Consider the following 25,036-nt stretch of genomic DNA (forward strand, 5'->3'; position numbering starts at 1 on the left):
TGACTAATCATATGTATTGGCGTTTATGGTGAGTTTGATTCGTCAAACATTTGATTCTTCTCTGGTGACCATTTATGGTGATATTTTAGTATTGTTAATTTATTTTGTGATATATTCATTTTGTATGATTTCTGTGATGATTGTAATTTATTATATTGGATTTGAATTTATGCATCTGAACATGATATTAGTATTATGAGGAGATTTCGTAATGGTATAATATGAGTTGAGGAATGTGAGCATGGTATGAGTCTCGTGGAGAGATTCTGTAATGATATGGTATTTGTGTATATGTTAATGTTGAGGATCCTAATGTTGGAGGTTATCCTGATACTCTAATAATCATCTAGTTTCAAGTAGAGAAGGATGAATTATGTAGTGAGAGGGGCAGGAGGTCCTGGTCTATGTGCCGGTTTTGGACATAGTGTTGAGGACTAACCTTGTGGATGGTATGGAGGGCAGGAGGTCCTGGTCTATGTGCCCGTTTTGGACATAGTGTTGAGGACTAACCTTGTGGATGGTATGAAGTATTTTGGAAGTGTATTTGTAAGAAGTAGAAGTCATCACAAGTGCATAACCTCTCGTGACCGGTCATCAACATATCATTAGAATAAGTGTCTATTAGGTATTGTGGAATGAGTGTCTGCTGAGTACTGTGGGACGAGTGTCCATTGAGCATTGTGGGACGAATGTCTATTAGTAATTGTGGTATGGTGGGATGAGTATCTATGATGCGATTGTGGTATGATGGTATAAGTATCTATGATGTGATTGTTGTATGATGGTATGAGTATCTATGATGCGATTGTTGTATGATGGTATAAGTATCTATGACGCGATTGTTGTATGATGGTATTAGTATCTATGATGCGATTGTTGTATGATGGTATGAGTATCTATGATGCGATTGTTGTATGATGGTAGGAGAGTGTCTGACATAATTATTATATGAGGTTTGTTGAGTGCATCAAAGTAATTATGCATGTTTTATAAATGATTGGTTGTATGTTAGCTCACCCTACTTGTTTGTGTTTGTATTTGGGTATGTGCGATGATCGTATAATTCGTTATACGGAAGCAGATGAAGGAATGTCGTCTGACTCAGTGTCAAGGAAGGGAGAGATAGAAGAATAAAGTAGAAGAATTCGAGTTATATTTATGAATTTATAGTTGAAATCTGAGTTTAAAACATATAGATATATATCAACTATGAATTTTCAAATGTAAGATTATGGGATGTTACCTTAAATGTAATGTTTCGATATATAAATTATGAATTATCAAGTGTGAGATTTTGGGATGTTACAATTTGTATTTACGTATATTTTTGTGTAAGTTTTTGATGTATTTTGTATTCGTATAAGTTTTATATAAATCCTTTGATGAGTTTATAGTATAATTTTTATATTGTTTATAAGAAATTTTATAGTTAAAAATTTTATTTATTTTATATGTTCGTAATTTTTTCATCGTAACTTTAGTGATAGCTGTTGTGTTTTTTTTTAATAGCCATCGATGTCCATCGAACATGTAATATTATTTTTTGATAAGAAATTTGTATGTATAAAAGAATATATGTTGAAAAAAAGACTTTAAATACATAATTAGTTGGAAGATATTAGTTACTTATTCCTAAGTGTTCAATGTTCTTGTTTCACCAAACTTTTACATCTAAAGTATTTATACACTCTTTGTTAATATTTAAAATAAACGTCCTATATAATTGATACTATTAATACTTATAATACATCTTTATTATATATATATATATATATATATATATATATATATATATATTTGTATTTATATTTATATATTGTATTGATATTCGTATGGTATGATGACCTTTTATAGTCATGACCCTTACGGGTGGATGGTGAGACATACATACTTAGGATAATATTATTGTCTCAAAGATCATAACATTGAGCACTAAACTTATTAAAATAAATAAATAAATATCTTATGTTTCGTTGTTCATTTAATCACATATATTTAAATTTTAGGTGATGACAAACTTAAAGATATTTATGCGTCAAGTTGTTACAAAGTGGGTGTATAGACTACCTTAACCTAGGAAATTGAAAATGAATTTTTCAAAAAACACCTATGATGGGCGTGGTGTTTGTCTTTGTTGATATATGATCAATAATTTTTATTTCTTTTTTGGAAAGTTTGAGCATAACAAATTATATTATTTCATTGAGATTCAATTCATGATTCATATATTTTTATGTTATAATTTATATTTATTGTGTAATCTAGTTTAAAAGGATAATGTGACATGGTATATTTTTTAATGTATTATATATATAATATTGAGAGCTTAAAATTACCAATAATATTTGTACATAAGTAATATTGTACGACAATATGTATACTTATTTGAGACTTAAATTGAATAGTATTAATTATTAAGCCCACTCATTAACTTATTTAATAAATTAAGCCTATTGCATTAAAAACTTCACTATCCAACGCATCTGGTTTACATAAAAATGAAAAAAACATGTGCAACCTAATTATTTCCCCTTAATAAAAAATGAGGAGTAATTTATGTATATGTGGCCAGCAATTTACAATCTTTAAAAATCTCTTAGCTTTGTAATTTGGTTTTTGTCTTTTTCAGTCAGTGTCATATATTGCTCCATGTGCCAATACTGATAAATGCATGTTCCACCATCGAATGAGTAATTAACTACTTTTTTTCCCTTTAATGAATTGCTTAAGTGGTTAATCTTTTGATTATGGTATAAATAATGAGCCTTTATTCTCTTTTTGACAATTCTCCCTTTTTACCAATTTCAATTCCTTTTTGCAATAAAATGTGTCATACTCGTCAAAAATTTCTTTAAATTGAGTCTAAAAATTAATATATGAGAGATAAAAATATTAGGGAACAAAATTTTTAATATATGGAAGTCTAAAAATAATGTTGAGCTGACATATTTAAGAAAAAACTTAGTTAAATAATTAATGATTGTGTAAATTTTTCTCATAATATGTATATTCAAATAATATTTACAAGAATAAAACTTAAATAAAGTTCTTCAAAAAATTTCCTCAACTTTTCTAATTACATGATAATGAATTATAATTTTAATTTTAACAACACATATTTATTTTTGGTTATTTTCTTAAAATAATTTACATAGTATCATTTGAATGGAAAATTTAATAAAATAGAAATCAATTTTAACAACATATATTGCTATTTTACTAGGTCAGTTGAACAAATAACATATGCTTGATAACATTTGTAAACAAATTTTAGTAACTTCATAGTATTGGTGAAAATAGGAAAGAAAAATCATTAATGTTTTCAATTTGTGATATTAATAGTTTTCTCTCATTAATTAATGAAAAACTGCAACTTGTTTTACTATATTAGGTAACATTTCATTTTTAACATCTCCATTAGTATTAATCCACTACTAATTAAGATAAACTAAATAAATATTTTCATTATTTTTTAAAGTTTTCAAAATAACTTTTTTCTTTACAGGAAACCATACTATATTTACACAACTTTTAATACAAGAACTTAAACAAAAAAAATAAACATTATCTTTCTAAAGATATCTTTAATGATATCTCTTCATGCAACATTATATATTTATATGTTACATACAATCATCACATTTGATAAATAACACAATCACAGTAATAAGTTAGAATTTTTAAAAACTTTCATATATATATATATATATATATATATATATTAAATAGTACATATAAGAATCATATACAGTAATGGAAAAAAAATTCAATTTATTCATTTCATAAACATCAAAACCAATTGCATAACTATCATTCCATTGACTTCATCTCATGTTAAAATATTATTGACAGCAACCACCATAGATACAAAGATTTGCATCTCACTACATTTGCTAAATTTGTTACCACTACAAAGCTATATAATAGGAACATCTTTTCACTCATGTGATAATGTAAATCTTTATGAAAAAACAATTCTTTTTCACAGTACATTTTAGGTAGTAAGAACTTTCATAAACTCTCACCACTTGAAATTTTCCTCAATATGATCCTAATAGTATAAGAGTCAAGATATATCATTTACGAATCCCCAACTTAATATATAACTTAAACATCTCAACTTAGTATTTCCTACTTATAAATAATTATATTTATTGTTCATCATATGAAAACTGATCACATAACTACACATAATCAATGTTTCATTACATATATACTTAACATTAACATTTAAATTAATTAAAGCAACAAACAAGCAGACAACATAAAAAAAAAAAAAATTTACTTTTACTATCTCGCTTGAGTTAAAAAAACATTTGTTAGAGTGAAAATATGGCAAAGAATTCAGTCACAACATTAGTGAAAAATCCTTCGCATAAACGAAAATATGATTAAAAGGTACACAAGTTTATACTCTATCGTTTCCTGAGTGAATTTTTTTTTTCTTGAGCCAAAATGGAGTTCACGGCAACTACTAAGTTTTTGCTATATTTTTTACTTTATGAAAATATTAGAAAATCAGGTAGCATAATCATCTTATTTTCAAACCTTTACCTAAAATCACTATAACAATTAATTTTCAAGTTTTCAAATTCCTCAAAAAATCATCATGACTTTAATTTGCTCAAATATAACTTTCACTCTCATTGAACTCAAATTTACATGTATCTCAAAAACTTTCAAACTTAAATTTAAACCAAAAATCAAACTTAAAAACCAATTTGACCAACAACTTTCACAACTTTTCAACTTCAAATAATTCACAACAAAAACATCTTTCAAACTTGAATTTAACACTCACTAAGTAAGAGTTGGGCTAGCCCAACAAGTCTATATAACTCAAACACACAAATCTATATATAAAATAGGATTCTCTTAATTATATTATCCTTTATTCAAATCAAACCTTGTACCAACTTAGTTAAAATGACTCATTAGCCGTGATATCACTCCACATATGCAACCCAATATTACAACTTAAATACCAATTCAAAAAATTCATTCAAATATCTCAATTCAATCAAATTACACCAATCTACAATTTCAACTATACGAGTCAATTCAACAACTACAAATATATCATTTGAACCATTAATTCAAAAAATACCAAATAATACAAAAATCAATATTAAAATTAGCTTCTCTTACCTTAATTAAATTGTAATTTTTTCCAAAATTGCTCCTTAGAGCTCTTTTTTTCACATTAGGGGACTTAACTAAACAATTAAGACTAAACAAAACAATCACTAGTGCAGAAAGAGGATACGACACCGGTTAATTTCACTCATAGGCTTCGGTTTTTGAACCGAGGCATATTCAGACGAGGCAAAAAGTGATAGCCTTTTTGCCTCGGTTCTGAACTGTATCATTTTGTTTGTCTCTACGGCCTCGGTTAGAACCTAAACCGAGGTAGTAGGATATTTTTTTTTCTTTAGCCTGTTTCGTTTCTGATTTCAATTTCAGATTTCAATTTCAAATTTTAATTTCAAACCCCAACTGAAAAATGAACTGAAAAACGTTAAAAATGAACAAGAACTCAGATAACAAAATGAATAATCAGAGGAGATAACCACCACACTGTTTCACAAACTCAACAAACTCAGATAACACAACTGGAACCCCAAAATTAGAAGAATAACTGAAACCCTAAATTGCAAAAACAAGAACAAAATCCCAAATCTGAAAATGAAATTTCAGAAACCCTAAAATGCCAAATCGATTCACTCCGTTGCCGCCTTCCTCGCAACGCGCCACCGCCTTCCTCACCGCGCCTTGTCGCGCCTCGCATCGCCGCGCCTCGTCGTGCCTCACCTCGCCGCGCCTCGCCTCACCGCTATCAAACGCGACCTCGCCGCTATCAGTCGCGCCTCGCCGCGCCTCTCCACGTCTTCGCTGGCCACTCACCTCCATCACAACATTATGCTCGTCCACGTTCAAGGGAAGAAGAGAAAGGGAAGAAGCGTGGCTGCTGGGGCGCGTTGAAGAGAAAGAGGAGGATCTAAGGGATCTGATGCGAGGGAAAGAAAGGGATCTGGTGCGGTGCGCGTTAAGGGAAAGAAGCTTCACCCTTAATTAGGTCTAAGCCCACTTGGTAATACCCTAGAGGATCTGGGCCTATACGGCCTCGGTTCTTTAATTTAACCGGTGCCTATTGATATTGATTTGACTTATTTGACGAGTTGCAGATCTTTATGCTTCGGTTCTGCGTGCAATCGAAACAGTATTATTTTTTCTGACCATATTTAGGCACTGGTTGTCTTTGAAACCGAAGTAGTAGAGCTGTTCTACACTGGTCTTCTTTGAATTGAGGCCTATAAGGTCTCTTTAATTACGAAACTGTCACCGCGTCTGAATAGGCAGCGATTTAATGTAAATAGAGGTCTAATGTGCGAGTTTAAAAACACATTTTGTACTAGTGAATTAAGATCCAATTAGAAATTTAAACATTTGAGTCACATGTACTGTATTATAGTTCTCATGCAACTTAATGAGTAACGCACCTCAAAAAATGTAAAACTCTATTCTTCAATCTAATAAGATTTTTACTATGGTAGAGTTTTTTACTATTAACACTTCTATGCTTTTTATGGTTTTTGATCTTCTTAAATGAAAATAAAGATAAAAATCTAGAAAAGAGACAGAAAAAAAAATTAGAAAATAAACTTTACTTAATATAACCTTTTATTACTAAAATATTTTAATGTTATCTTTTAGAAATCACCTTATTCGTAGACTATGTTTTAGGTTCTCACAAAAAATAATTTTTATAATTCCACTAGTTAAAAAATAATTGTGAGTAAATAATAATTTAATGTTCATCTGTATGAATATCTACGTATTCATATTTTTTTTATTTATGACATGTAATTTGTTTAACATAAAGTTAATAACTAATAAAAAATATTACAAAATTTCATTCATGATTACAAGAGTTGATGATTTTTTTTATGTTATATATACTTATTATTGTTCCTCTTTTAAGAAAGTTATATACACTTATATTTAGTATTTAATTAATATACATGTCTTCATATTATTTATATATATATATATATATATATATATATATATATATATATATATTTATATATATATATAATAATTTTTTAGAAATGACTTTTCTAAAGTTTTTTATCTTTTCCTTAAGTTTTTTAAACCTTTGTTTACATGTTTGAATATTTGAAAGAGTTGGAGAAATCATCTTAGTGAGTTCTTTCCTTCCAACCAATAGTTTCTCATATTATGTAAGTTGATTGTCTATTACTTTTCTCGATTCAATCTGTTTTCCTTTTCTATGAGAGCCTCTTTCGTTTGCATGTGTCTTTTTATTCATCAATATGAGTCCCTATTGATCAATAATCATAGTAGTATGATCTGATCATTTTTTAGATGCTTCTATATGTAGATAAAGCATCTTGTGTAGAGCTAAAGAAGAAGTGGTGTTCTTAGAGCTATTAGAGTTGTTTAAAGTGTACGGCAAGTTAGTTTTTTTATCTTTGATTGTGTGCATTGGTAATTGAATTTTAATACCGCATGTGGTTGGACAAATAGTTAGAGCTTTTTATGTTACTGAATCTGTGTTATTTAACTGAGAAAGTTGTGATCAATATGTTATTATCATGCTATTATATGTTGGATTGAGGTTTTGATGAAAGGTTGAATAAGAGGATCCTTGTGGCCATAACTCTTGAAAAATTTACCAAAGATGAATATGATACCCTTTTGTGTGAATTCTCCAACGACGAATTCAAAACTTTTTTAGTCATATCTATTCCATCTCTCGAGCCCCAAAGAATCCCCTCACTTCTTCTTCGGACTCCACATATCTTTTAACTCTATATATATGGGCACGTGATATCTATGAGGGTTCACCCACCTCGATTACAATGTTCCTTTCTATTGTGCGACAATTTGAACAATTTAACAAATTGGTACCACTTAAAAAGTGTTCAAAGTTTGTTTCAACTAAAGAAGAAAGTAGAAAGTACCAATTTGAGCAATTGAGTAAGTTAGATTCTCTTATTCAACAATTTTACTATCATGGCGTTAAGCGATATTAGTGAGCGTTGGGCGATATTAGTAGGCGTTGGGCGCCAGATCAAATTTCAAGTTTGCAAGCATTTTCGCTCTAAGTCATTGGGCACAGGGTTGTACCACTAGACGAAAATTTGACAGGGAACCTTTGAAATGGTTTTCGTTGGGTGAACACATGCTCTGTTGGCTGAAACCAGAGTTAAGGAGTTAGTTGACTTTGTGGCGTTGGACACCAACCTTTGTCGTTGGGCGAAAATATCAACATTTTACTCTAGAGGTGTCCTAGGGGTCTTCCCACTAAGCACGAAACCACTGGGAAGCCAACGTTGGGCGCACCTTTTTGTAAAGTGAAACAGTGGTATAAATGGATGAATTATAGGGTATTTCCACGGAGGAAATCTCATTGAATGTGTGATTAGGGTGTGTCTTGAGGTAAGGATTGTTCCATCATGTGAAGTTATCTTGAACTCTACTAACCATTCATACTCACGTAAAGGAGATGGTTAGGTGGTGAGAGTGATAGGAGGTTGTGTCATAAGGACAACCTCAGGATTCTTATGATTATGACAAGGACTAACCTTGTGTGTGGTAGTTCAGTAGAGCAGTATTTTACCACCACAAGTGTATGATTTCATGAGTCTAACTCAAGTACACTTATCCGGATAAATTGAGTCTAGAAAAGTTTGATTATATGTATGTATTTATGTGATAGTTGAATGACTTATTGTATTGTAGATGTATTTTATCTCTTTTTCATCAAGCTTATCCTATTGTATGTTTTGTGGTTGTTGTGTTTGTGTTTTTCTTTTTACAATTATCATCTTATTGGGTATAAGTAGAGATGTCAAAATGGTCACAACCCGCGAGCCAACCCGGCCCACCACGGGTTTAAGCCGGGTTGGGTTTGAAAAAATTGTATTTTTTTTATGCGGGTCAGATTTCAACCCGACTCATTTAAACCCGGTTCATGAGGGTTGAATCCATGGTGGGCCGGGTTGGCCCATCAATCCACCTACCTAATTTTATTTTCTTAAAATTTTATTTTAATTTTATAAAAAAATATTTATTATTTTTTTTTGCTTGAAAAAATTATTTAAATTCTTTATTTTCAAAATTAATTAAACACTCATGTTGGGAGTGAAATTTGTTTATATTTAAATTATAGAAAGTTTGTAAATTTTTTTATTTAAAAAAAATTGTATTTAAGTGAGCTAGTAAACCAACCTGTTTACCCACCAACCTGTGGTGGGTCGACCGGATTTGAATTTTTCTGACTCGCTAATAAATGAGTCGGGTTGGATTGGCTCACTAAGTGACCAATCCGTGGTGAGCCGAGTCGAATCAGGCCGGGTGATCCGTTTTGAGAGTTCTAAGTATAAACAAATGAAAATATAAGTATAGAGACACATCTTGTGAATGAGGAGTCATGTGTGGGTCGTGGAACAATATTAGATCATGTGTGTAATGTGATATATTTTAAAAATATATAATAAAGAAAAATTTTGATGTTTAGTGAAACTTCCATAAGTTAAACTAATAAATTTAAAAAAAAAATAACCCTGGCTGTGAACTTTTAAAACAGGAATTTTAATTTTAAAATATTAATTTGATGCAATTGTTAATTAACGGCTAGAAGTTCCATACATAATGAGTATTCTATGTTTATTTTATTTTATTTTATTGAAAGATGAAAAAAATTGGGACCATTCTTCATAATATTTCGTAATTGAAAATATAAAAATGAAAAGGACATGTATTGTTTGCTAAGAAAGTAGACAATTGGATATTAAATCGCTCTGAAATAAGCATACCTAATTTATAGTATATAGCGATTACAATGAATAAAATTTTATTTTCAAGAAAATTTTGCATCTATTTTCAATATTTAACACTATATAATTATGAAAAATATTATATACTTATTTTCTTTAATATATTTGTAGAAGAAATATAATTTTCAACATTGAAACTATGAAGATAGTCTTTATATTTTGAATTCAACTTTTAATGGTTAAATTGATTTTCGTCTTAAATACTTTACAATTTGTTTGTGTTCTAAATAGTTGTCTAATGCATAGTACACTTATAAGTTACTACTTACATGTTAAAATTATAAAAAATATACTATTTTTCTTTTAAATATTAGCACGAATTATATTAATTTTTTTATCATCAAATAATTTCTTTAAAAATTGGTAGTGTTTATAAAATAAGTTTTAACTATAAATTTAATATGAATATATTAATATTTTAGATTCTTAAGAGATCAATTTTACAAAACTCTTAAAAATAAATTGATGATACCGCTGTATTAAGAAGGACTCTTCAAAAATTATAGTTGTTTTTTATTTTTTTTACATGTAGATAGTTAATTGAAGGAATAATTTCAGTATTCATTCTTGAATTGTCAATTGGGATCTCAATTATTACAAAAGGGTGATTTTAGTCAAATAAATCATAATTTGGTCATTTTAGTATTCTAAATATAATAATTTGAATTTGATCATCCATATTTATTAATCACATATATTTAGAAGAAGAAAAAAACTATAACACTTTAAAAATTAAATTATCAACTATATTATATAGTATAAGCTCAACAAAGGGTTTCTACGAAATTTATAGTAATAAATAATACTATATAAGCTCAACAAAGGGTTTCTACAAATAAATAATACAATTTATACATAATAAATATAGATAGATAGATATTTATACTTAAAATAAAATTAAAAATTGTATAGTTTTATTATTTATCAAACGTTCTTCCAAGAGTTGTATCTATATTTATTCGTGTACATAATATAGTCATCATATTCACAATACATATAACACATATAAGGATATACTGTTGAAACAAATTTAACTTAAGAAAGTGTGTATGTGAAGATTTTAATTAACAAGTCAACCATTCATTTTCATTCAAAAGTCCAACATATAGCAACCGCGTATATTACATATGGATCTATAATCAATAATGTTATTTAATAAGTAGAATATCAACTTACATTTTCCCTATCCAAGAACTTAAGATTTACAAGAAAATATAAGATAAAGTATTATGATAAGTTTAAAACAACTCAAGACATTATGATAAGTTCAAAACAACTCAAGATACACATTTACACATGTCATATATGTAAAACTCTCCTCTCAACCATAAAGCAAAAGATTTGTGTTTTAACATAGATGTCAATATTTAATATTCAAATTAAACAATAATTCACATATTATATCATATATGTAACTATAATTTTCATCAATTTTGACAACCATTTCATATAATATTCAAATTTCATCAATCTCAATAAAATTTGTTACACAATGTAACCTGATTAACTAAAATCATACATTAATCATATACATGTTCAATTTGTATTATAATAAAAACATCTACGCTCAATAAGTTTAAGAAACCAAAAGAATAATAAATATTAGGTTAAGAAAAATATGCTTACTTAAGTGAAAATTGGATACAAACTCAAATAAGTTATAGTATATTTTTGTTTGAACGAAAAATCTTTCATTTGAACGAAAATAAAGCCAAAAACAAATTATTTACAACATTATTTTTGTTTAAGCGAAAATAAGACAAAGAATAAGATTTGAGTTTTTATTCTATTTTCACTTGATAAAAAAATCCTTTGTTTGAAAAAAATATAAAAAAAAACAACCTTAACAACACAATCAAACTATAGTTCAAGATTATTTCAGAAACATTTAATAATATAATTTTTAAAGCATTCAAATGATTAGTCCAAACGGGCTTTCTTTATTAGTTTCAAATCTACCTTGGTCCCTATGCTCATATCAAATACATAATCTAACATTAGAAAAATTATACAAATTTACTTTACTAATCAACACTATTTTGCAATTCCACCCAAGAAATTTCTATAATTAACATGTCCCTGTAAGAAGATCCAATTTAAAACTGCATAACATTTAAAAATTTAGTCAAGAAGTAAAAATGTTTTTTAAGTCCTCAACCACGACGAGGGAGGCGGTCAGAGAGCATTTTGGTGATAAAAACTGTATACTCATAATTATTAAGATTAAAATCTCATTTGACAAAATTTCAATAAATTAAAATTATTTATTTATAAGAAGTGGCCAATTTGTAAAATCACGTAAGTGTAAAACAAGAACAAAAATGTAATTATTTATTTCATTCTTTTATCACCCACTTTAAAAGAACTAATTGCAAGTTGATGTGTAAAGAAACGACAATGAATAACATTGTAATTCATGTCTTTTTTTGTCATATATCAAAAGAATGAAATTAAACAATTATCTCAATCTTTCCCTTTAAAAAAAATATATATTACAAAAACTTTTTTTTAAGAAGCAAAATAATGCTTTTATTATTATTTATATAAACATTAGTAGTGTTATTATACGTTGGGAATTAGACTTTCCACTAACTGAATTCTTAACATAGATAGGGTACATATATATTCTAGTAAATATTATTTGCATATGTTCATTTTCGAACATTATTTTAAAAAGTTTTATTGTGGAAGAGAAGCAGTGATAAAATCTTTGTTTTTCAATGAAGAGATTCTGTGGAGGTTGGTGGACAGAGGAAGTACATGGTTAAGGCCAAAAACAAGACTCATTCTTATCACTCTATTCCTCCTGTGGGGATACCCTCTCTCATTCTCTTCTCAACTACATCAACAACCTAATATCATCTTATTCTTTATTTTACCTGATAAAGAAACTCAACATTTCTATATAATTGTGCCTCTTTTTTTTATCATTGTTCAGATCTAAAATATATATGGAGATAATATTTAGGATTAATATTCATATTCAAAGATATTATTATTTATTTTATAGTTTAATACTCTTATCATGATTTTTTTTTAATTTTAAAGAGTTGAAAGATGAAGGCATATTTAAATTATTATTGGTTTCAACTTCTAGGTAATATTAAATTATTAGAGATAATTATAACATTTTTCTTATCCTTCAATTTACTAAAAAAATAAAAATAAATTGTTTAATACTTTAAGAGGTTCTCGTCTTTTTAAGTCATCAATTTTTTAATTTTTTATTAATTTATAATTTTGAAAATTCTGCCTTAACGACGTAAAAAAAAGTGATGTGGCACATTATTATAGACTTTTACAATGACGTGGTTCAATGAATATGTTATTAACATGAAATATTATTTTTAAAAATAAAAAATTAGAAAAAACACATTAAATCTTCGATTTTCATCTTTTTCATAAGCCACAACTAAATCTTTTCAAAATCCTAACTTTAAAAATCACCACCATTGGTCCGTTAAGTCTTATCCTTTGTCTATCTCGTGAGTTTCAAACATGGTTAAACAATTAGGAAATTTTAATTTCTGTACAAAATCCAAAAATTGAAAATCCTTAATTTCTTTAAGTTTTTTGTAATGGATCTTCGAATTAAGGCTCACAGTGGTGCAATGGAGTGGTTCTTGGTTGCTCATTCTTGCACGTTGCTTGTGGCTCTATGGTGGTCGCATGAATGGGTTGTGCGATGAAGAAGGTGCAAGGTCTAGTGAGTACGATAACGAGAGTTTACAAGGTTACTAGTGTTAAGACAATATCGTCTAGAGAGACAAGATCGTCTACTAACTCTTGTTTTGAATTTAACAAACGAATACTTAATGAAATAGTTTTTATTGATTAAACCATATAAAGGATGTGCTTGCTAAAACAATTTGAACAACATAAGTAATCATCTATCATAAGCTTGTATAAGATGTTATATAGGTTACAAACATTGTTTGATAAAAATGCATTTAACATTATAAGCCATCTAAGACAAAGTTTTATTAAACAATATATCTTGTAAACAATGTGTTATTAAAAAACAACAAAATTGTATGTTAAACTCTTAGTACACAAAACATGCTTAAATGATCTATAACGTTTAAAACTTAAATACTTGTATGGTTTGTACTTCTTTGTCTGTAGTGCTTTATTCTCTTTATCTATCAAGACCATGAAAGTATCAAGTTTTATTTAAAAGTTGTGTACTAGATTAGAAAGACGTTACGAGATAGGAAGACATTTTTCGAATATTTCCTTAATCCTTTTTATTCTGAAGAAGTCGTACACGTCATCTCTGCTAAAAGCATTGTTGCTCTACCAAGAAGCAACCTAGCACCTGACTTCATACCTAAAGGCTACCTACTCTCAATGAAGTCAACTCTCTTTGAGTAACAAAGGATATATAAAGAAGTATGGATGAAGAGAAGACAACAAGAATACATTTTTGAATCTTATGTTGTTACTCTCTCTCTAAGCTTTTATCGTTTAATGCTTTCTTTGTAAGAAAATTTTTTACAAGTCTTCAGATTTCTTTGTACTAAAATTATCCTTTTCTCGAGAGCTTTGAATTTGTACTTGTTTTTCAAAAATACCTTTGTTGTGTAGTATATTCATAAGTGAATAAAAACACTTGGTTGTTTAGTTTTGTTAAGCTAAAAGGTCTAGTTAGGAAGACTAGTGTTGAACCGGTAGTGGGTAAACTCGTTCATCCAGGTTGGATAGTTTGTAAACCAGGAGTGGTAAAACTTGTTGTAATCTTTTAAAGATTTCTAGAACCTTTTAAGTGTTTCTAAGGGAGAATTAGACATAATTGTGTTGAGTGAACCAATATAAAAATACGCTTACCTTATCAGTTTTCTTTCCTAAAACACTGTTTGAAAACTTAAGTGTTTAATATTTATTATAGACCGTTTAACCCCTGCAAAAGAGCTTTAAACACTTATTTGTAAAAATATTTTATAAACTCTATTCAACCCTCCCCCCTCCCCCCTTCTAGAGTTTTTTCTATGTTTCAATTAGTGTTGCACTCGCAATTGAGGGAGGTGAGTAGTGGATTTGCGATTTTGGGCTCACGATGTAGGCTGAACAATGGTGGCGTGCTTGTGTGTGGAGGTCAATGGTGGTTGATAGCATAGTTCGATGGCAGTGTCACACTGGTCTGGTGTGGTTAAAGTTTGTGGTTTAAGGTTGAAGATGATGGTGTAGTAGTTCCTTATTGATTTGATTCCATGTCATTAATGTCGTTTAACCAATTTAACGATAAGGGTCGCATTGATTCAATTTTTCAAAATTAAGAACCTAATTGAGACAAAAAAAATTGAGTGACCGATCTATGACTTTCAATAAAAAAACAAGGACCTTTGAAATGATTAAACCATTTTTTTTCTATCTGCACTTATGACAAAGGTAATGGGAATAATAAGTATAAATTATGAATATATTAATACTTTAAACTTATGGTTTGACACTTAAAAATATTAGAATATTTATATGTGTTAAATATGTTTGTAATCTCTAAATTAGGACGCGAAATTGAAATTTATATATATCTTAAACTTTGATATATGTTGTTCCCAAACTAAAAACGAATTAATATAATTAAACGGTGCACACAGCTTAAACATCAATCTAAAACATTATTTGACACGTCAAAAAAATTTAGCGTAGTTTGATCATTACAAGAAAAATAGTTATTATTAACAGTAAAAAATCATCGAAAACATAAAAAGTATGTTAGTAACGACTTTTCCGATGAATTTTAAACGGACTGAAAATTTGTCGATAATAGTGCAATTGTCACATTTACTAACAAGATTTTATATATATGTTGGTAATTATTGAAGGAAAAAATTGTTAGTAATTATAGGAAAAATTCAACGTAATATTATAGAAAAAAAAATTGTCGATAAGTTTCATCGGTAAGTGTCCCGATCTAGTTCATCTAAACCACACATTGATTCATCTTCATCACACCAAGATTCATCTTCATCACACCATGAGCTTTTAATGTTCTTCCATCACCTGATCACTTCCAACAACTATAGAGAATCACAACTAACAGATAATCGCAACAGAGAGGAATATTTTTATTCAAAAATTAAAGCCAATTGTGAAGCAACAATCGTGCGTATTAGTCACCAATAGCGTTGGAGGAAACTTCAGTCCAAAGTAGTGACTTAGTTAGTAGTGCAGGAACAAGAAGAAGAGGAGAGGAACGCGATGTTGGTGGCGCTTCCAAACGGCAGCCCTCAGATGGCTAGAGAACGTGGTTGGCGAGCGAACACGCGTGGAAGAGTGAAATCGAAGAGAGAAGAGGGCAAAAGTCACAACGACATCGTGTGAGCTCCCAAGCACGACAAGCGAAAGCCACGAGCGACGGTGGTGCGACTAGCGACGACCTGGTCTAGGACTAATGGCTTGCAAATGTAAAGGAGATGAAGATTAAGCCAGCACACTGGTTAAAGGGAAGAAGATGGGATGGCGAGGGCAAAAAATTTACCACTCTTTTTATCGATAGATTTATTGATTGATTTTAAGATTTGTATGACCCGACGAATTTTAATGATGAAAACATTTATCGGTAAATGAAACATGCATTATCGATCGATAAAAAAATCTGTCGGTAACTGAAATTTCAAAACATATCAAAAAAGTTTTTTGATAATTCAAATTTACTAATAATTTTATTTCTTATGGTAAAATTTTTTCAATAATTTCAAGAATTTTTATAATGGATTAGGATGGTTATATGTATTTATTTTTAAAGTTTGAATCAATGAAACATAAACAAATTTAAATTTTGTATCAAAGTTTAAAAATTAAAAACTTTTTTAACTCTGTTTATATTTTAATTTTTGAAAAATTAAAAACAAATTCTTATTATGATAATTTAGAGTTTTATTAAGACATTGAATTTATACATATTTCAATAAAAATGTCTCGTACAACTGAATGTCTTTAAGTTTATAACTTGATGCTTTCACATGCATTTAGGTAAAAGTGAGAAGGAAAAGAAATTAAGTAATCACAACTTGTACAATAAAAGCTAAACCAAAGGAAAAGGACAACACATTTTACGCATATCAAGAAAGAGAAAAAGACTTTTCACAATCAAGAATCATAAATAGTGAGTGGTGATACGCCACTTTCTCTCCTCATTTTCTTTTTCTTGAATTGATATCTCATGCATTTAAGACATTAAAATGAAAGAAAAAAAAAATCCATGTTACATGCTCAAGTTTGTATATAACTATTAATGACACATGTACTCATTTTTAATATTAAGAAATGTCTTTGTTTGAACTCATTTTTAATTTTTAGTTTTTTTTTTTATGTTTTATGTATTTGTTATCCTCTAAATAGTTATTAAATTTTATTGTAACCATTTTCAAAGAATGTAAGTTATTTATTAATTTCATTTTTTTCATCATTTTACTGTGTGTATTATATTATTTATTTTAATTCTTATATTATTTATATTTAATTTATAATATAATTTAATAAATTAATAGTCATAGATTTTTTTATTCATTTATCATTTTTATAACTTTTACTTAATGTTAAACTAGTTTAAGATATAAGATCAACATTTGAATATATAATACAAAAAATTATAATAATTGAAACTAAAAATTTGTACTTAAAATGATTATCGACAAATAAAAGAAAAACGTCAAGAATTAAATAACAATTTTAAAAATATAATTACAAATATCTCAAAGCGCATTGTTAACCATAAAAGAAAAATATCATATAAGTATGTATAAATTTGTGATTTACAATTTAAGTTACTTTAATGGATAATTTATTATACATTTGTTATTTATTAAACTAGCTCAACGGTTTCAGTTTTTCATAATTTTTTCTAATAGTTGTTGTAATCATAAATCTAACATCCCATTAATAATATATCATATCATCATTAAAAAGAAACATCACCTAAAAGGATAGAAAACTTGTGAATATATAATATTATTACATATAACTAAACTATAATTATAATATAAATATTTACAAAGAGTAGTGCTTAAGGAGAACATCTACTCACTTAGCGAGTAGTGCTTGAGAGCACCCTCGTCTAGTGACAAAATAGCTCGCCCAACAAGAATATTATTGGAACTTACAAACTTAAATTCTCATAACGTTCATCCAATGAGACTTGTCTTGCCCAACTACTGCTAAGTTAGTGAGTTCTCTGACTTTGGTTGCACCTAGCGATCACCAAGTTAGTAGTTCTCTAACTTTGACATCGTCCAACAAATATATTCTCGGTCAACGACTATCAAGTCAATGAGGTTTCTGACTTTGGTATTGCCCAACAAGTATATTCTCATCCAACAATACCAAGTCACTAGTTCTTTAACTTTGACTTTACCTAACGAGTATATGCTCGTCCAGCGAGTCTATATAACTTTGTAGAACATAATTTTGTTGAACTATCCCATTCTAGCCCTACAAATTAGTCCAACAATCATAGATGCCAAAACCTGTAAATTATCAAATTATACATAATTCAATGACTTCATTCTTCTCAATTGCATTATTAACCATACAACATACCAAATTTTAAAATACAATTCATGTAAGCCTAATTAAATTCTAACTCAACTCCACATATCATATTTCATCCGACAACTCAATTATCGTACAAGCATACAATTAGCAATTATAAGTATGTATCAGTTAAAAAAGAATGCAATTAGTTTTCCTTACCCGAAAGACATTCAAACTCCTCACGAACCCTAAAAACATCGCTAAACGCACAAAAAGTTTTACATGCTCTTATAAACAATTTAAAGATGATTAAAACACATCATTATGACTACTAATCAACAAATACTCTTATAGAAAGCTCAAACACTACATTCAAACAAAGATGGTCTATATGCACAAAAAGAATAAACAAAATAAGAAAAGGGTAAAAAGTCAACTTACTTTATTAGAGAAATTGGTCAGACAAAAGCGGAGAGTTTGCCGCAAGGATCACCCTAATGACCTCTGATCTTCAAATAGATGCTCAAATGGTGAGAAAACCTAAAGAGAAGGGAAATAGTTCTAGAAGGAAAGCATTTAGAAAGATAATATGATTTTAAAATAATGAAACTTGTTTATAAGAATTTTATTTATACTTTAAACTTTTATATATATATATATATATATATATATATATATATATATATATATATATATATATATATATATATATATATATGATGAATTTGTGATTCAATACTATGCTAAAATCATGTTAGATCACCACTTCCATGACATTTTCACAATTATATAATTGATCAAATCTAATTTTTGAACACACAAAATCATAAACATTATAATAAAATGATGCCATTAACATTAAAGTACAACACTTAAAATGCTCCTTGATCACCTCAAAATCCAAGTCTTAATTATTAAAGAATCCAATTCAAAACTTCAAGATTCCCGAAGACCCACAGCACACTCTCACCCTTTCATGCATATATCATGATGAGAAAATAAATAAGAGCTCGAAATTTGGTATTAGGTTATTGGTCTTTGCAACATGAAGGCTCCAATTTTTCTTTCTTTATGAGTAAGAAGAAATTATCTTGCGTAGTTTTGGAGAGAAGAAGAATGAGGAAAGTGAATGAAGTTTAGTTTATTTTGAGAAAGTACCGAGTAGACTTTTCCACACCCTTTAGTTGCTAAGTTAAGCTTCTCCTATTCTTTTACTTTCTAATCTATTCAAAACAAATTGTTCTTCAGCCAATTTATAAAGTCCAATGACTTAATCATTAAACTCTCATTTTACTAACTACACCCATTTTTATATACATTCATATTACAATTCACATATCATTAATTAAATTAAAACTTAGTTATAAATTACATTTAATTTATATATTTATTTTATTATTTATAATAATTAAAAATTCAAGTATGAGTTAAAAGTCTCATATTTGAATAAAAAAAAATTAAGTAACATTTAAGAAAAAAACACACAAATATTCAGTCGTAAGTTTATGTGTTGAAAGTGATATTAGATTTCTTATATAAATAATTTATAATTCATTAATTATAAATACTTGAAGTCTATTTTTCAAAAGAAAAAATTTATATACATTACTCATAATGTAATCCTCTTTTTTATATTTTTCCATGATAATGGAAGACGAAGAACATTTGAGCAATGTGAAAAAGGGTGAAAGAAGAAAATTATTTATATATAGGTCAAATTTTGAAGCACACTCTTTCCAGTTATCAAAAAGTCCGATATCAAATGCAATTTTTTGTTTTCAATTGAATATGATTTTTCAGTTATTGGCAGCCGTCCAGTCATAATATTATTTATTATTCTTTTCTTTTTCAAAATTAAATTAATTTTTCAAGTCAAAATCTAACACTGCCCTTGTTTGTTAAAAAAAAATAAACCAAAACTTATACTACCTTTGTCCAAATTATATGTATTTTTTTCCTCTCAATAATTTTAAATTGAAAATGTTGGATTATCATTTATTTTAATTTGTCTTTACGTAAATCACTTTAATAATTAATTACTGAATGAAATAAATGTGATGTGTTTAAATTGGGCCAATTTTCAAAATCTGAACAACCCTAATTGCTTGTTGAAGTTATCATTTATGGGATCAAACCTGCATGGTTTTGCTCAAAGCCTTATTCAAACTTTTGACCACAGAGAAATTTGACTTCAAATCAAATGATTTAAGATTTCAATTTCCATTGCTTTTGATTGTTCCAAGATTTGATTATCATGACTAAGGATGCAATGAAACACAGAAAACCTTACTTTGTAAAAGCATGGAACAGAAATCAATTCACAACTCATTTTCTCCTTCAATATTTTTACTGATAAATATTGAAGATTTCATAATATTTCAATGTACAAAATGACAATATCTCCAATTCGACACCCTCTTCAGAACAGGTCGAATTATGAGCTATCCAAAGGAAAGAATAGAAAACTTCTCACACCAAGCAATTCCCATGTATCTTCATTCTTCACAGATTGTTCAACTCTTATCCAATTAAACAGCCTACCTAAGATAAAAATAAAAGCAATGTGGCATAGTCATCAAGCCTACCCCAATTGACTTATCAACTCAAAAAAGGATAAATCATATTTCATAAAAGGAAAACAGCACATCAATATGTTATCTTGTAAACTACAGATGAGACAATTTTGGTCATGAAGTATTAGAGTCAACATCTTCATCATAATCAAGCAAATCAAAGAAGGGGTCCTTGAGCAACTCTGCAGCAGAAGGTCTAGCCCTTGGCTGAGCAAGACACCTCTCAATGAAGGCCTTCACTTCAGGATCTTGGATCTTACTCAGGGCTTGAGGTCTCACACCTGATGACACCTTCTTGTATATCTTAGCAACATTGTCACATTCACTGTAAGGAATCTCTAGTGTTACCATCTCTAACACACACATTCCAAATGAGTATATGTCAACCATTTCAGTGTAGTCTTCATCATACAACTCAGGTGCCATGAATTCTGGTGTCCCTAGAACTGAATGTGCAGAGTGGCTCTTCCCCACAATTGCTGCCAAACCCAAGTCACCAATCTTAACCTAAGAATGTAAATCAAACAAAACAAAAATCAGTTATGACATCTTGCAATAAACAGTAACAACAAAAATTATAATTATACTGGTTTAACCATGAGTAGCTAAATTTAGGATGTCCATATTGAGATTTGTTTGAGAAATGAAAGCAAATTTCATAAAATCATAAGCATTAGTAATCTAATTTCCAAGGTTTTATATGTCTGTTATTGGTTGTGTTGCAATTCTTGATATTATGAAAAATCATGGATAAATGTGGTCGGTGAAAATCACAATGATTGTCACAAACACTTCAAAAACCTTGACATTGCGACCAAAATGACAGGTGCAGATAGTTTTTGTGGAACCTTGGTAATTTTTACTGCTTTCTCTCCTTTGGTTGATTGAAGAAAAAACATGAGATTGAAGAAAAAGAATGTTACCTGGCCAGTGTTCCCATTGACAAAGACATTGCTGCAGTTGAGGTCTCTGTGGATGATACAAGGGTCATGAACATGCAAGTAATTCAACCCTTCCAAAATCTGCTTGGACCACTTTTTCAAGGCTCTCATGGACACATGCCTGTGTTTCTTTCTGTACTCCCTCAGATTCCCACTGGTGCAGACCTCAGTGATGAAGTTCAAAGTGTTGTGCTTCTCATCCCTCCAAACGCTGTAAAGGGAGATGATGTTTTTGTTGGTCAAGCTTCTGAGCAATCTCACCTCAGAGTAAAGCCTTTCCACCATTGCAGGATCATTACTGAAGTTCCTCAGTTTCACTTGGTTCCATGCCACCTCTATCCCCTCTTCCTGATCAAATGCCCTGTACACCTTTTTCACAGCACCACATCCCAGCAGTTCATTGTATCTGCCATATCTTCTTGTTGGATCAATTTCAACAAATGGCTCTGAGTCTCTCTCCGATACATCAGGCTTAACACTTGGCATCTGCCACCAAAACATTAATCACAACACCGTCAAAATAAAATGCCAAAAAGTTAAATAATTGCACACAAAATTCTTTCTTAGGTCTCATTTTCATAGAACAGAATCATCTGTTACTCTAGTTTGTTAGAGAGAAAAAAGGAAGAAAGAAACCAACCCATCATCAAAATTCATATAAAGTTTTTTACTTTCCACATCAAAGAAAAAGACTGGCAAGTTGGTATGCATGAAAATAAGATCAAAATTAATCTAAGAGGAAACTAAGGAAATAGAAATCAATTCATTATGGTTATGGAGATGATTGAGCAGACTAGCAGAATTACATGAGAAATTGATAGCAGAAGATAATGCAGAATAGAGAAAGAGAAAGTAAAGATGATTACCATGAAGAAAAAAGTAATGCTATTTGAAGAAGAAAGAGGAGCTGAAGAAACAAGTATGAGAGAAGAAGCAGAATGAGACACAAAAACAAGAAAGGATGAGGTATTGGAGGAAACTATATATACACAAAATCAAGGAGGGTACGTTAGTTAAAAGGGTAATTTCATTAGGATTAGGTATTAGATATTAGATATTATAGATATTATAGATATTATAGATATTACTTATTAGATATCATAAACTATTTTTCGTTATTTTTTTCTGATTGGTAAACGATGATTACGAAAAGAAATATAAAATAAAATTTTCATTATCCCTTACAAATATAATCTACTGAAGTTACTGGTCAACTCAAATTAAATTAATTTAATTACTTCTTGTTCAGATCTTTTAAAAGAATTTGTTTCAAACTAGCATTTACCCGCACTGTTTAAGAAATAATTTTGTGAAAAGTAAAATAAATTCACTTTGCGAAATATGTAAAAACATATAATTTTCAGTAAAAATTAAAACTACTTCATCTTGAATAAAAAAATTTAAAGCAGTTGTAAACAAAATCTGTTCTGTTTACTATCTTGAATTTAAAAAGATTAAAAATGTTTTCAGATATATCGTTTTAATCTTTTATATCTTTCAACTTTTTATCCTGGTTTTCAAATTAATTTTAATATTTAAAATATATCAATAACTAACTGATAAAATTTATCATAAATTTAACAAATAAATTATATGTTTAAAAATAGTGTATGATAAAGTAGTGAGAGTATTAAAAAGATTAAGCTACGATTATATTTTATATAATTTTTAAAATAGGTACTACACCATTAGAAAGTCAGAAAATTTATCATGTGCATTTTGTAATTGGACGCTATTATTAAAAAAGTATTTATTTATTTAAATATAATTTTGGTTATTTTTTATTTTAAGTTTCTAACTCATTTTGCCCTCACACTTTCATGGTAACCCTAGCTAACAGGGGAGATAGTGTTAACCTTTTTCCAAAATATCTGTTGTAAAGGGAAAGAAAAAGGTGCAGGAATCATATTTATTCAGAGATGGATATAGTTAACAACATGAATCTAAGAATATTAGGCAATTCCTACTATTTTTTAATCTTATTTGTAAATTAGTTCTTTTAAGTTTTTATAGATTAAGAATATCGATATAATGAGAATTAATTCATTACACAAACAATTAAATAACCATTTAATATCAGGTAGGTATAAGTAGGAAAACACAAACTGAATATGGTAGGCAAATCTTAATTTATTGTAATTAGGTTAAACTAATAATATGTTTGAATTGTATGATAGTTTGTGGTTAAATTTAATATTAGATCTTGTTATTCTAAGAAATAACTGAATATTTAAGACAGAAATAACCGAATATTGAGATTTTTAAGATCATCACTAATTGGTTACTCTTTGGTAGTTTTAAAATTATCATAAACTAACAATCTAATCACAAAAAAAAAACACTCAAAATTTAAACATCAATTTTCTTTTTACAATTTAAATTAAAAATACCAAAACTTGATTAATTTTTTGACAAAGAAATTATATTGAATATATATATATATATATATATATATATAAAGTTTGTTAACTTATCGTATATGACAAAAGAATTCGATATATTTCAAATACATAAATATTTTAATAATTTTTATTTTTAATTTAAAAAAATAAAATAAAAAATTATTTAAATATTCTTAACGGTACTTTAATATGTTAAGTAAGTTAGTAAATCTATATATATATATACATATATAAAATATATTTTGAATTATATTTTTACAAAATATTGAATTTTCTTATTGTGTAATGCATACTTGTAACTTAGTGGTAAGAATTAAATTTTACTATGACATCGAAATTTTGTTGCAAAATAACATAAGAGCCTTAAATACTATTCATTATTTTAGTATCCAAATGATTATATCAAAAATTAATTAGAGAATAAGCTCGTATATGTATAAATGGAATATGATATTAATGTTTTATAGTTAATTTAATTATCTAGATGTGTAAAAATTCTTCTAATAAATATACTATACTTCAGTTGTTAATTATATTTAATATATTAACAAATTATCAATTTTAATGGATTACTAGTTGAATAACAAAAAATGTAAACAAATAATAACCAGCAAGGTTACTTTTTTTATGTTTAATTAAGAACAAAAAAATGATAAGTGAAATACTTTAATTTTTTTCTTTACAGTTAACTTTTGGGTTATGGATTCAATATTAGATTGTACTAATTAATAATGGTACGAAGTGGAATTGCATTTTTATCATTAACTGACAATAGCTTT

General features: G+C 28.3%; 1 protein-coding gene across 1 annotated transcript; it reads right to left on the reverse strand.

Moving 5' to 3' along the window:
• Window positions 1-20,659: 20,659 nt before the first annotated feature.
• LOC108321536 (probable serine/threonine-protein kinase WNK11) lies at window positions 20,660-22,807 on the reverse strand. Its single transcript, XM_017553307.2, has 3 exons — window positions 22,722-22,807; window positions 21,838-22,341; window positions 20,660-21,421 (listed from the first exon to the last, which is right to left on the reverse strand). Exons 1-3 carry the CDS (start codon window positions 22,722-22,724, stop codon window positions 21,029-21,031), a joined length of 900 nt encoding a protein of 299 aa, XP_017408796.1. The 5' UTR covers window positions 22,725-22,807; the 3' UTR covers window positions 20,660-21,028.
• Between the last annotated feature and the right edge of the window lie 2,229 nt (window positions 22,808-25,036).

This window comes from Vigna angularis, chromosome 6, assembly GCF_016808095.1.
Source record: "Vigna angularis cultivar LongXiaoDou No.4 chromosome 6, ASM1680809v1, whole genome shotgun sequence".
Classification (NCBI taxonomy): Eukaryota; Viridiplantae; Streptophyta; class Magnoliopsida; order Fabales; family Fabaceae; genus Vigna; species Vigna angularis.

Coding starts and splice junctions, on each gene's coding strand:
- LOC108321536 (XM_017553307.2), bottom strand. Junction 21,422..21,837: donor TCAATGGGAACACTGGCCAG/GTAACATTCTTT, acceptor TTACATTCTTAG/GTTAAGATTGGTGACTTGGG.